Below are 15,339 nucleotides of genomic sequence, written 5' to 3'. Positions count from 1 at the left end.
AATATTCTTCACATAATACTCAGAATATTGCATGCTATACCATTAATGTAATTTAACTACATGTCAAAACTCTGGCAAAGGATTCTCTTAACTCATCTGAGCTAGGTAAATCATTATTACTGGCATGTTAACTAAATAAACATTATCTTGCCCCTATTAAGGCTAAGTATATTTGAAAGTGAATGACTTTTATATTGTCCAAACAGAGGATTATGACATTCTTCAGAATAATCAAAATTAAGAATACTTTCCTATAAATAAAATCAGCACATATGCTACTGCTTTGTTTGTCAACTCTAGAAATGAGACATTATTCATATTTAAAACATTTAAATACGATATAGTAGCTCTTGCAATGGTGTTTTTCCAACTATGTATAATAAGTTCCCCTTCCTGTATGTTGGTAGGACAACACGACTATCACCTCTTCATTAGCTTTCCCTTTAGAGGTAAGTAAAAACCATGCACCTATTTACCTTCATCAGGTACTGTACAAATAATCCTCTAAACAATGCCATGCAGGAACGCAGCTTCAAACATGCATATCAGTTCCTAAGTACTAAATTATATATGTTGAGATATTACAAGATAATTGTAAACTGCATGCATAGTCTATGTCTGTCAGGCCCACACACACAACTGTAATACTACTTCCTGGGCTGACTGGCTGGTGTACAGAGATGCGTCGATTCCCTTCCATAACTAAAAATGTCAAAGGATTTGTTTCCTTTCAGTCTGCACAGGAAAGAGTATGCCCTGAATATTCCCCATTCTTCTGACGCTTCGATGTACACCCTTTAGACACATTCAGGGTCTGACACTCTAGATCCAAATGTCATGCTTGTTCTCTTAGCACGATCTGGAAGAATTCGTGCCGTTCTTGGGAGAGTCGTGGATCCCTTGAGAAGGGGCTGGAGCTGGCAGATGGATGATGGATGAGTGTGTGTGTGGCCAAGAGGGAGACACAAGATACCTTACAAGACGTCGTGCAAGACCTCATGAAGGACTGGCTGTGCACGCATTACTTACTACACTTGGGTTTTCGGCACTTCCTCCTCCTCACTAGCTTCTTTGGGCACCTCTTTCCACCATGCTGTGCCTGGACCTGGTAGATAGAAAACTGTTAGATTGCTTTTGGAATATGATAAGAAAGTTTTAAAGATGTACCGATACAGTGTAAAGAAAGGGAGCAAACAGCAAAGAGAGGAAGGGGAAAGCAGAGATATGAACATTAAACCTGTGACAGGTTCACAGAGATGGCATCAGAATTTCAGTGAGGCAAGAAAATAAAGACCACCACAGAAGGCTAAAGGAATCAAAACATGGAAGGCCAAATCAGGAGCAAGATAGAAATACAGAGCATAGTCAGAAGGCAAGAGGGAAGAAACAGGAAACATCAGAGAAGACTACAGCAAAATTGCCCTGCCACCAGCTCATGAAATGCTTAGAAGGACTATAATTGATCTGATAGCAGAAGGAAAGTGGCTGGCATTCAAGGCTAAATCAAGAAAAAGAGATTAAGTGTTTTTGTAGTAGAAACATTTTTTTTTTTTTTATTTTGCTTTGTCGCTGTCTCCCGCGTTTGCGAGGTAGCACAAGGAAACACACGAAAGAAATGGCCCAACCCACCCCCATACACAATGTATACACACACACACGTCCACACACACAAATATACATACCTATACATCTCAATGTACACATATATATACATACACAGACACATACATATATATCCATGCACACAATTCACAATGTCTGCCCCCATTCACTCCCATCGCCACCTCACCACACATGGAATACCATCCCCCTCCCCCCTCATGTGTGCGAGGTAGCACTAGGAAAAGACAATCCAGGCCCCACACAACTTTCCATGGTTTACCCCAAACGCTTCACATGCCCTGATTCAATCCACTGACAACACGTCAACCCCAGTATACCACATCGATCCAATTCACTCTATTCCTTGCCCTCCTTTCACCCTCCTGCATGTTCAGGCCCCGATCACACAAAATCTTTTTCACTCCATCTTTCCACCTCCAATTTGGTCTCCCACTTCTCGTTCCCTCCACCTCCGACATATATCCTCTTGGTCAATCTTTCCTCACTCATTCTCTCCATGTGCCCAAACCATTTCAAAACACCCTCTTCTGCTCTCTCAACCACGCTCTTTTTATTTCCACACATCTCTCTTACCCTTACATTACTTACTCGATCAAACCACCTCACACCACACATTGTCCTCAAACATCTCATTTCCAGCACATCCACCCTCCTGCGCACAACTCTATCCATAGCCCACGCCTCGCAACCATACAACATTGTTGGAACCACTATTCCTTCAAACATACCCATTTTAGCTTTCCGAGATAATGTTCTCGACTTCCACACATTCTTCAAGGCTCCCAGGATTTTCGCCCCCTCCCCCACCCTATGATTCACTTCCGCTTCCATGGTTCCATCCGCTGCCAGATCCACTCCCAGACATCTAAAACACTTTACTTCCTCCAGTTTTTCTCCATTCAAACTAACCTCCCAGTTGACTTGACCCTCAACCCTACTGTACCTAATAACCTTGCTCTTATTCACATTTACTCTTAACTTTCTTCTTTCACACACTTTACCAAACTCAGTCACCAGCCTCTGCAGTTTCTCACATGAATCAGCCACCAACGCTGTATCATCAGCGACCACCAACGCTGTATCATCAGCGAACAACAACTGACTCACTTCCCAAGCTCTCTCATCCACAACAGACTTCATACTTGCCCCTCTTTCCAAAACTCTTGCATTCACCTCCCTAACAACCCCATCCATAAACAAATTAAACAACGATGGAGACATCACAGACCCCTGCCGCAAACCTACATTCACTGAGAACCAATCACTTTCCTCTCTTCCTACACGTACACATGCCTTACATCCTTGATAAAAACTTTTCACTGCTTCTAACAACTTGCCTCCCACACCATATATTCTTAATACCTTCCACAGAGCATCTCTATCAAGTCTATCATATGCCTTCTCCAGATCCATAAATGCTACATATAAATCCATACTAATATGAAATATGACCTAATCTGTGTAGCTAGGAGGTAGAGAGATGATAAAAGGGGGTCCTGCTTAATTAGGACTGATTGTTTCCTGTTGCAGTGATGGATGACCTATTTAAATTGTTCATAAGAGGAGGAGTAAAAGGAAGAGATCTGTATAGTGCTGTTGATAGCTTTTGGTACAGGTGCTCCTAAGAAGTGCAATGAACCAGAACAAATAATCAATGAAGACAGGATAGTGCCAGGGGATATGAGACATGCATTCCTTTGTGAAAGATTATAATTAACAAAATGGAAGATTCATATTCTAATGGACAGTGAAAGTTATGAAGACAAGTTCTTAGTGTACGTACATATTCAGACAAAGGCTGAAGTACAGATTCAGAGAATACAAACTCGCAAAGGCCACAACCATGACTTGCAAACATTTTATAGATTCAAAGGCCATGACAGTGACTGGTAAACCTGAACACAGATTCACTGAGATCACAATACACAAAGACTAAATTACACATTAAGGACATATACACACACGCATTAAGTAAGCTGTGTTACACAGAAATATGAGGCCTAAAATTTACCACCATGGATAAGAGAAGAGTAAGGGGTGGCCTGGCCACATCCATTGTATGTTTAAACCACACTTATGACAAAGTGAAAATTTCTTTGATAAATGTTAGGACAGAACAACTACATAACATGAGATAACATGAAACTGAAGAAACAACTTGTTAGAAAGTATGTAAAGTACTTTTATATTATATGAGTGGTAGATGAATGAAATAAAATTTGAATGATAGTTGAGATGTTTCAAGAGATGGTGTCTCAAAAACATTAAACTCCCTCCTGTACAGGACAAATAAGTAATTACACACACATGCAAATACTAAAACACAGACTAGATATAAGTAAAACCTAGGTTAATAAATATAATACAGACTCAGTGGCCATAACATCAAGCATAAGCACTAGCCTGACCTTGATCATGCGGCGTCTCAATTTTTGTCCTTTACCACAGGTGATAGAACATGGGCTCCACTCCGACCAAGGCGTTACCATGCAGTCAACCCTCCCCACTTGGTTCCACACTTCCAAGCCAGGTATGTTCTCACCAGTACTGGGGGAGTGAAGGTTTATCCTGATTTACTTAATTTGACCCTTAGACTGGTTCACCAACATTTTATTTGTGACAACCTACAGCAGAGATCTCGAAAAGTACTCTGTATTTTTATGTAAGCTAACATGCCATAAAGAATAAGAGCTATAACTCTTTGAATACACCCTGAGATTTATAATTCTTAAGGGATCTGTTCAAGTGATTATTATGTGACAATTCTTCCAAACACCATTTAATGTGAAATAATCTGTCAAGTACTCCAAATCTGTATATTTTTCTATGGTAGCACTGTTCAGTTTTGTAAATAAAGTATCTTGAAAATGTCCATGTTATTTAAGTATTAATCCACATTTTCTACTAGTTTTAACGTTTTTAGTCCGGGAACTCTGGGGCTCAGCAGTTGCCCATGTATAGATTTTGCTGGAAAACATGTCATTATATTACTAAGGGAACCTGACTGTGGACTGAAGAAATTAATGGTATAACTTACCCTGTTGATATTTCTCCATATAAGTAAATAAAGCGCATAAGACAAGAGAACAAATGGGAACATCGGTGAAGGGGGCTAATGGGGAGGTAATAACAAGTAGTAGTGATGTGAGAAGGGAATGGAGTGAGTATTTTGAAGATTTGTTGAATGTGTTCGATGATAGAGTGGCAGATATAGGGTGTTTTTGTCGAGGTGGTTTGCAAAGTGAGAGGGTCAAGGAGAATGATTTGGTAAACATAGAAGAGGTAGTGAAAGCTGGTAAGGCAGTGGGTTTGGATGGTATTGCTGTAGAATTTATTAAAAATGGGGGTGACCGTGTTGTTGACTGGTTGGTGAGAATATTCAATGTATGTATGGCTCATGGTGAGGTGCCTTAGGATTGGTGGAATGCATAAATAGTGCCATTGTATAAAGGCAAAGGGGATAAAAGTGAGTGCTCAAATTACAGAAGTATGTTTGTTGAGTATTCCTGGTAAATTCTATGGGAGGGTATTGATTGAGAGGGTGAAGGCATGTACAGAGCATCAGATTGGGGAAGAACAGTGTGGTTTCTGAGGTGGTAGAGGACGTGTGGATCAGGTGTTTGAAGAATGTATGTGAGAAATACTTAGAAAAACAAATGGATTTGTATGTAGCACTTATGGATCTAGAGAAGGCATATGATAGAGTTGACAGAGATGCTCTGTTGAAGGTATTAAGAATATATGGTGTAGAAGGCAACTGCTAGAAGCAGTGAAAAATTTTTATCGAGGATGTAAGGCATGTGTACGAGTACGAAGAGGAAAGTGATTGATTCTCAGTGAATGTCGGTTTGTGGCGGGGGTGTGTGAAGTATCCATGGTTGTTTAATTTGTTTATGGATAGGGTTGTTAGGGAGGTGAATGCAAGTTTTGGAGAGAGGGGCAAGCATGCAGTCTGTTATGCATGAGAGAGCTTGGGAAGTGAGTCAGTTGTTGTTCGGTGATGATACAGTGCTGGTGGCTGATTCGGGTGAGAAACTGCAGAAGCCAGTGACTGAGTTTGATAGTGTGAAAGAAAAAAGCTGAGAGTAAATGTGAATAAGAGCAAGATTATTAGGTACAGTGTGGTTGAGGGACAAGTCAATTGGGAGGTAAGTTTGAATGGAGGAAAGCTGGAGGAAGTGAAGTGTTTTAGATATCTGGGAGTGGATTTGGCAGAGATTGGAACCATGGAAGCAGAAGTGAGTCATAGTGTGGGGGAGGGGGCGAAAGTTCTGGGAGTGTTAAAAAATGTGTTAGACAAGAACATTTTCTCGGAAAGCAAAAATGGGTATGTTTGAAGGAATAGTGGTTCCAACAATGCTATATGGTTGCAAGGCATGGGTTATAGATAGGGTTGTGCAGAGGGTGGATGTGTTGGAAATGAGATGTTTGAGGACAAGATACTGTGTGAGGTGGTTTGATCGAGTAAGTAATGAAAGGGTAAAAGAGATGTGTAGTAATAAAAAGAGTGTGGTTGAGAGAGCAGAAGAGGATGTATTGAAATAGTTTGGTCACATGGAGAGAATGAGTGAGGAAAGATTGACAAAGAGGATATATGTATCAGAGGTGGAAGGAACGAGATGTGGGAGACCAAATTGGAGGTGGAAGGATGGAGTGAAAAAGATTTTGAGCAGTCGGGGCCTGAATACACAGGAGGGTGAAAGGTATGCAAGGAATATAATAAATTGGAACGATGTGGTACACCAGGGTCAACGTGCTGTCAGTGGATAGAACCAGGGCATGTGAAGTGTCTGGGGTAAACCATGGAAAGTTTTGCAGGACCTGGATGTGGAAAGGGAGCTGTGGTTTTGATGCATTATACACGACAGCTAGAAAGACTGAGTGTGAGCGAATGAGGCCTTTGTTGTCTTTTCCTAGCGTTACCTCGCGTGCGTGTGGGGGGAGGGGGGGTGTCATTTCATGTGTGGCGGGGTGGTGACGAGAATGAATTATTTACATATGTATATATGTATATGTCTGTGTATGTGTATATATATGTATACGTTGGAAATGTACAGGTCTGTATGTGTGCTTGTGTGGATGTGTATGTATATACATGTGTATGTGGGTGGATTGGGCCATTCTTTCGTCTATTTCCTTAAGCTACCTCTCTAACACGGGAGACAGCGACAAAGTATAATAAAATATAACAAAAATAATATGTATATATTGAGAAGGGGGCCACGTGAGGATATTCCCTCCAAGGCCCAGTCCTCTGTTCTTAACACTACCTCGCTAATGCGGGAAATGGCAAATAGTATGAAAGAAAATATATATATATATATATATATATATATATATATATATATAGGGTGTTTTGGTCGAGGTGGTGTACAAAGTGAGAGGGTTAGGGAAAATGATTTGGTAAACAGAGAAGAGGTAGTAAAAGCTTTGCGGAAGATGAAAGCCGGCAAGGCAGCAGGTTTGGATGGTATTGCAGTGGAATTTATTAAGAAAGGGGGTGACTGTATTGTTGACTGGTTGGTAAGGTTATTTAATGTATGTATGACTCATGGTGAGGTGCCTGAGGATTGGCGGAATGCGTGCATAGTGCCATTGTACAAAGGCAAAGGGGAAAAGAGTGAGTGCTCAAATTACAGAGGTATAAGTTTGTTGAGTATTCCTGGTAAATTATATGGGAGGGTATTGATTGAGAGGGTGAAGGCATGTACAGAGCATCAGATTGGGGAAGAGCAGTGCGGTTTCAGAAGTGGTAGAGGATGTGTGGATCAGGTGTTTGCTTTGAAGAATGTATGTGAGAAGTACTTAGAAAAGCAAATGGATTTGTATGTAGCATTTATGGATCTGGAGAAGGCATATGATAGAGTTGATAGAGATGCTCTGTGGAAGGTATTAAGAATATATGGGGTGGGAGGCAAGTTGTTAGAAGCAGTGAAAAGTTTTTATCGAGGATGTAAGGCATGTGTACGTGTAGGAAGAGAGGAAAGTGATTGGTTCTCAGTGAATGTAGGTTTGCGGCAGGGGTGTGTGATGTCTCCATGGTTGTTTAATTTGTTTATGGATGGGGTTGTAAAGGAGGTAAATGCAAGAGTCCTGGAAAGAGGGGCAAGTATGAAGTCTGTTGGGGATGAGAGAGCTTGGGAAGTGAGTCAATTGTTGTTCGCTGATGATACAGCGCTGGTGGCTGATTCATGTGAGAAACTGCAGAAGCTGGTGACTGAGTTTGGTAAAGTGTGTGGAAGAAGAAAGTTGAGAGTAAATGTGAATAAGAGCAAGGTTATTAGGTACAGTAGGGGTGAGGGTCAAGTCAATTGGGAGGTGAGTTTGAATGGAGAAAAACTGGAGGAAGTGAAGTGTTTTAGATATCTGGGAGTGGATCTGTCAGCGGATGGAACCATGGAAGCGGAAGTGGATCATAGGGTGGGGGAGGGGGCGAAAATTTTGGGAGCCTTGAAAAATGTGTGGAAGTCGAGAACATTATCTCGGAAAGCAAAAATGGGTATGTTTGAGGGAATAGTGGTTCCAACAATGCTGTATGGTTGCGAGGCGTGGGCTATGGATAGAGATGTGCGCAGGAGGATGGATGTGCTGGAAATGAGATGTTTGAGGACAATGTGTGGTGTGAGGTGGTTTGATCGAGTAAGTAACGTAAGGGTAAGAGAGATGTGTGGAAATAAAAAGAGCGTGGTCGAGAGAGCAGAAGAGGGTGTTTTGAAATGGTTTGGGCACATGGAGAGAATGAGTGAGGAGAGATTGACCAAGAGGATATATGTGTCGGAGGTGGAGGGAACGAGGAGAAGAGGGAGACCAAATTGGAGGTGGAAAGATGGAGTGAAAAAGATTTTGTGTGATCGGGGCCTGAACATGCAGGAGGGTGAAAGGAGGGCAAGAGGTAGAGTGAATTGGAGTCATGTGGTATACAGGGGTTGACGTGCTGTCAGTGGATTGAAGCAAGGCATGTGAAGCGTCTGGGGTAAACCATGGAAAGCTGTGTAGGTATGTATATTTGCGTGTGTGGACGTGTGTATGTACATGTGTATGGGGGGGGGGGGGGGTTGGGCCATTTCTTTCGTCTGTTTCCTTGCGCTACCTCGCAAACGCGGGAGACAGCGACAAAGTATAAAAAAAAAAAAAAAAAAAAAAAAAATATATATATATATATATATATATATTTTTTTTTTTTTTTTTTTTTTATACTTTGTCGCTGTCTCCCGCGTTTGCGAGGTAGCGCAAGGAAACAGACGAAAGAAATGGCCCCCCCCCCCCCATACACATGTACATACACACGTCCACACACGCAAATATACATACCTACACAGCTTTCCATGGTTTACCCCAGACGCTTCACATGCCTTGCTTCAATCCACTGACAGCACGTCAACCCCTGTATACCACATGACACCAATTCACTCTATTTCTTGCCCTCCTTTCACCCTCCTGCATGTTCAGGCCCCGATCACACAAAATCTTTTTCACTCCATCTTTCCACCTCCAATTTGGTCTCCCTCTTCTCCTCGTTCCCTCCACCTCCGACACATATATCCTCTTGGTCAATCTCTCCTCACTCATTCTCTCCATGTGCCCAAACCATTTCAAAACACCCTCTTCTGCTCTCTCAACCACGCTCTTTTTATTTCCACACATCTCTCTTACCCTTACGTTACTTACTCGATCAAACCACCTCACACCACACATTGTCCTCAAACATCTCATTTCCAGCACATCCATCCTCCTGCGCACATCTCTATCCATAGCCCACGCCTCGCAACCATACAACATTGTTGGAACCACTATTCCCTCAAACATACCCATTTTTGCTTTCCGAGATAATGTTCTCGACTTCCACACATTTTTCAAGGCTCCCAAAATTTTCGCCCCCTCCCCCACCCTATGATCCACTTCCGCTTCCATGGTTCCATCCGCTGACAGATCCACTCCCAGATATCTAAAACACTTCACTTCCTCCAGTTTTTCTCCATTCAAACTCACCTCCCAATTGACTTGACCCTCACCCCTACTGTACCTAATAACCTTGCTCTTATTCACATTTACTCTCAACTTTCTTCTTCCACACACTTTACCAAACTCAGTCACCAGCTTCTGCAGTTTCTCACATGAATCAGCCACCAGCGCTGTATCATCAGCGAACAACAACTGACTCACTTCCCAAGCTCTCTCATCCCCAACAGACTTCATACTTGCCCCTCTTTCCAGGACTCTTGCATTTACCTCCCTTACAACCCCATCCATAAACAAATTAAACAACCATGGAGACATCACACACCCCTGCCGCAATCCTACATTCACTGAGAACCAATCACTTTCCTCTCTTCCTACACGTACACATGCCTTACATCCTCGATAAAAACTTTTCACTGCTTCTAACAACTTGCCTCCCACACCATATATTCTTAATACCTTCCACAGAGCATCTCTATCAACTCTATCATATATATATATATATATATATCTTTCTTTTTCTTTCTTTCAAACTATTCGCCATATATATATATATATATTTTTTTTTTTATACTATTCGCCATTTCCCGCGTAGCGAGGTAGCGTCAAGAACAGAGGACTGGGCCCTTGAGGGAATAACCTCACCTAGCCCCCTTCTCTGTTCCTTCTTTTGGAAAATTAAAAAAAAAAACGAGAGGGGAGGATTTCCAGCCCCCCACTCCCTTCCCTTTTAGTCGCCTTCTACGACACGCAGGGAATACGTGGGAAGTATTCTTTCTCCCCTATCCCCAGGGATAATATATATATATATATATATATATATATATATATATATATATATATATATATATATATATATATATATATATATAATATCATTTATTATACTTTGACGGTCTCCCGCGTTTGCGAGGTAGCGCAAGGAAACAGACAAAAGAATGGCCCAACCCACCCACATACACGTCCACGCACAGCACATATACATACCTATACATCTCAACGTGTACATTCACACACACAGACATATACATATATACACATGTACATAATTCATACTGTCGCCACCCCGCCACACATGAAATGACAGCCCCCTCCCCCGCATGTGCGTGAGGTAGCGCTAAGGAAGTAAAAGTATTTAATTTCATGTAAAGGTTGAGTGACACTTCCTATATGGGGAGGTGACTTACTGTATGTGCCAATAGCTTAGTGGGGAGTGACTCAGCTCAGGTATGGAAAAATATTACTATTTACTAGGCAGTGTCTTACTATTTGAAATAGTAACTTACTGTGGAGGCGGCTGGCTGTCCTCTGTAGGAGTACCCACTGACTGATCTGGATTAATCATGGCTTCTGTGTGTAAAAATAGTCATTAAGAAACAAATCTCAATAAAAATGTGGAAGAACAGGTAAGACAGGATACAAGGGAAGGTCACAATACATTTTCTAATACAATCACATGTACCATTCTTTTTAAAGCCAAGACTTGGGATGTACCTTGTAGATGCATAATCATAACAATATCAAAATGATACACTGAAAAGTTATGTTTCCTTCATTTATGATTACCCCGGGCCTCTTTCCAAAGACTCCTGCAGCCAGAGGTTATGCTACTCCTAGGAGCAGGGAAATATGGGCTCCTTAGGAATTAGAAATTCTTTGTCAAGATGGTACTCCCAATGATAGTCTCACCAAAGGCAACTTTCCACCTGCAGAACAACCTGATGCCGGCAGAGTCCGGGAACACCTACACTGAGAAATAAATGCTAGATATAAACATTATAACATAAACATATGTGAAGTGGCTGAGGAAAAGCATGGAAAGGTCTGTGGGGCCTGGCTGTGGATAGAGAGCTGTGAATTTGGTGCAATGCACATGACAGTTAGAGAATAGATGTATGTGACAGTGGCTTATCATCATCTCTTCCTGGTGCTACCTTACTAACGTGGTAAATGATGATCAAGTATGAAAAAAAAAGAACTAAACACTTTACACTGACTTACAATACCCAACAATATGTACCTAATGTATGTCATTACTTGGTCTATTTTTCTATTAATCTTGAATTATTAATGATGGGGCACTTTTGATCAAGATGAAGCAATAGAAATGTCTGAATTTATGGAATTGAGTTCAAGACTCATGTTGGCTAGAAAGAAAGTAGATTACAATTACCAAATACTTAAAGGAGCAAAGATGATAGGGTTGCTGAATAAAGGCATATGAAGCAGCATGAGTAAACCATTGTCATGGCCTACAGCACTGGGCTATGACTGGTAGGTTTTGATTGCTGTACATTATAAATGACAGTCTCAGACTGGATATGTGCAACTGAGCTCTATGTTTGTTCCTGATAAGACCTTGCTATGGCAAGAGAAGTAATTGTGTAAAAAAAAAAGTATGCAAGAGATCTTTATTTTTACTGTCCTATTTATACATCAGCTTTGTGTAATTTCCCTACTGTTTTATCTACTTACTTTTTATCTTCAAGCCAGATTATGATCTCTTGCTAAACTGTGGACATATCTGTCAAATTTTTTCTATTTTGCAATATTATGTGAGAATTTCTATTATATTTCTATTTCTGTAGTATCTTTATCCACTTACCTCTGTTGAATTCACACATGCGCGCACATTCGTCATAGGTCTGGAACTTATTTCTGTTTCCTCGGCAGCCTCCGTAAGTGAATGGGAAGCACATCTGTCGGTCTTTATCAAAGTACCAGCGAGGGAAAAATCCACGACATGGACCGGGAAGCCTTTCTTGCATACACACCTCTGTTGGAAATGAGGAGGCAGGTCAGGGACCTAGAGCATCAGCGATGGGTGTTGAGAGGAGCTGGATCACTGACAATAATAATTTATGGTTTCATGTCTAAATAATAGGAGACTAGGTGTAACTAATGGATGAAGAGGTGTACAGAATTTATGTGAGAGAATGAGAATCATAAACGGAATGGTGTTTGGAGTTCATATTGAGCCAGCACAAACACTTTACAGATGGAACAGTTTAGTAGGTCTCAGTGTGCACCAATTCAATAAAAAATTATTAAAAGTTATAATAATACTAATAACTGTATAAACAGCTTTCAGATTAAATTTATTAAAAGTAATAATAATTCTGATATTAACTTATTGACTTCTGAAAATAAATATAATTTATCTATTATTTTTTTATATATACACCATCTTCCACCAATCAAGTGCTGGCCACACTGCCAACACTAACTGTTATTAGTATTGTACTAAAAACAGAGGTACATGATTAAATGCCAGTGTATATAAGGGTCAATTCAAAGATTTATGAATGGGCAACTATAAGTAATGTATAATGTATAAACATGTCATTGATACTGTTCACGAAAAAAAGGACATTGTAAGAGAAGTACGAACAGATCACTATGAAGATTAAACTTTTGGTCAGCTTTTATGAGACTCTTAATAAGCCATACAACAAAATTTTCTATGGGATAGTATAAGGGGTTTGCAAACAGGTAAATGTAAGGAAACTATTTATGGGTGAAGAATTGTAGCACAGGAGAGACTAACTGTCTGACAACTAATTCTGCTACTCATAACATTGTGTAAGAGAGAAAATCATGAATTATTACTCTAATTTGACAATATATAATGCAAAAATATCACTGCATTAAACAAAATGATGCAGTGTCATAGTTTACTTATTAAAACCAAGAAAATATGCTCTACTATGATTTTTAAAATATGACATTTTAACTAGTTACAAAGATTTTCAATTCAGAGGAAATTACAGGATAAAATTCTCTACAGACTCTACATTGTTTGCCATTAATAATACACAAATAAAACAAAATAAAATGCATATATTAACGACTACTGAAAGATACACTGAAAACACATGGAAACTTGCAGTATGCAAGTGTTCTCCCTGCATGTGGGCATTCAACAAAACCATATTTAATTTCAGTCCTATAAAATTGACAGCCAAGTATCTGATAAGGATTAAAAAAGCTGTAAAAGCTATTTTTTTTTTGCCATAAATGCTTTGCTATGTTATGCACTATATACCATATTCTGAAAGACTATCAAAGATTTCAGCAAAGAACACATCAAACTAAGCCACACTAAATCTTTTCCAGAGATTACAATACAATATCAGAACAGAAATATCAGAAACAGAATGCAAAAACATCGTTAGATGTATAAGGAGAGAGCTTGGATAACAATTATACCAAGGAATTAGAATAAGGTAGCATGCCTCACCATCCATGCAGTCATGATGCCAGTTAGCTACTATATCTCTATATCTTCCATATTTGAGTGTATATAAATAATCACCCATACATAAAATGAAATTAACTTGACCGTTAAATAATCAACTATGATTTTTGGCGTAACTAGAACATTCAGCAGAATCAGTAGAAATACAAAATGTGCTGGTAGTCTACGCGGAAAATTTTCGATTTCTGTTCAACTAGCATGCTGCTATGCTATCACTGATGTGTGGGGTATTACTTATCCAATTTACATAGCCATTAATCAAAGGCTTTATTCTCTTACAATGTACTGGTCAGCTGCCGCTGAAATTGCTAGCATAATAATGAATGTATTGTTTTGGAGATAAAATTTTTATTGACACTGCACTGAATGAGTCATATTACTAGTGTTTACTGGTGTAAGAGAAAATCAGTTTTTGGATTACATTTTTCTGTACCATACACTTGAAAGCTAAGCTATCTGTGCACTGATAAATAAGACTGAGCCAGTTCCTGATATAACTGCACCTATGCATGGTTCATGATGCTTCTAGGAATTATTATAAACTTATTGTCCATCATTACGTAAATGGTTGCTTTTTCTTTGACAGTATTATATAAATCTCAATCCAAGAGTTAACCAGCCAAAATATCTGTTAATGCTGATAATTGGTGCCATTTAAGCTAAAGTTGAATGAAAAGCTGGAGCTAAGCTATGTTAATGTTCCATTAGGGTATTTTCAATTCGCCTTAGGCCCAGGCTGGAGGATTTTCTGGGTGCATCACTTATCATGGTAGCTTTAGTTGATTACAAATAAAATACACCTTTTGAGCTGGAGCTCAGCATCATACATTCTTCACATTTGTAATTTGATCTACTACTTTCTTATGTACTCTGGTTTCCCAAAATGTAGGTTTCTTATTCATCATAATTCTTTATGAACCAATTCTGTCTGCTTTTAGAACCTGCAGTTTCCCGCATACTGAAGATATGAATAAACTGGTAATGGAGTTAGAGGTTTGTTAAAGAAATGTTTGATTCAAGAAGTGGAATTCCAAATGGAATAAACATTATAAATGCTAAAGGCATCACTAATGTTGCTCTCTAATAAGCAAATATAACTATAGTGCTAGATCACTCCACTCTGTCGTTATGTTAGTGTGTGAATATTTGATAACTTTAAATTTACTGAGATGGGTAGATATATAGAACAGAAAGAAAAAGAGGGATACATTTAGAGGGAAGGAAGAGAATATTTGCTTCTGTAAGACTGAAGACATCAAGAAATCTAATATGCAAACAGTTAACAAAGAATATTGCTGGTTACATTCCAAGTTACATAAAAAGAGAACTTGTTAGGTATGTGTATCTAATATAACATAACTGATATAAACTCCTTCCATACTGGAACACTATTGTTTTGTGAACCCCTGTAAATCTACCATTACTTCTTTTATTAACATGATGCAGGTCACTGCATGACAGGCATCCCTTACTGTACTCGAAAGTACTCTTTAACTTTC

The 15,339-nt window shown here is 39.5% G+C and overlaps 1 protein-coding gene and 1 long non-coding RNA gene across 2 annotated transcripts in view; one reads left to right on the top strand and one right to left on the bottom strand.

Moving 5' to 3' along the window:
• Positions 1-15,339, bottom strand: part of LOC139747342 (spondin-1-like) — a 384,149-nt gene that overhangs the window by 24,231 nt on the left and 344,579 nt on the right. The window contains exons 13-16 of the mRNA XM_071659540.1: positions 12,188-12,358; positions 10,869-10,932; positions 4,032-4,170; positions 1,030-1,105 (exon numbers count right to left, since the gene is read on the bottom strand). Coding sequence (XP_071515641.1) covers positions 1,030-1,105; positions 4,032-4,170; positions 10,869-10,932; positions 12,188-12,358 — 450 coding nt within the window. The remainder of the gene's footprint in view (positions 1-1,029; positions 1,106-4,031; positions 4,171-10,868; positions 10,933-12,187; positions 12,359-15,339) is intronic.
• LOC139747348 (uncharacterized) overlaps positions 1-15,339 on the top strand; it is a 43,837-nt gene that overhangs the window by 20,673 nt on the left and 7,825 nt on the right. The window contains exon 3 of the long non-coding RNA XR_011712380.1: positions 4,072-4,153. This is a non-coding gene — a long non-coding RNA (uncharacterized lncRNA). The remainder of the gene's footprint in view (positions 1-4,071; positions 4,154-15,339) is intronic.

Source organism: Panulirus ornatus, chromosome 5 (assembly GCF_036320965.1).
Source record: "Panulirus ornatus isolate Po-2019 chromosome 5, ASM3632096v1, whole genome shotgun sequence".
Lineage (NCBI taxonomy): Eukaryota > Metazoa > Arthropoda > Malacostraca > Decapoda > Palinuridae > Panulirus > Panulirus ornatus.
This window is presented reverse-complemented; position numbering and strand designations above follow the sequence as displayed.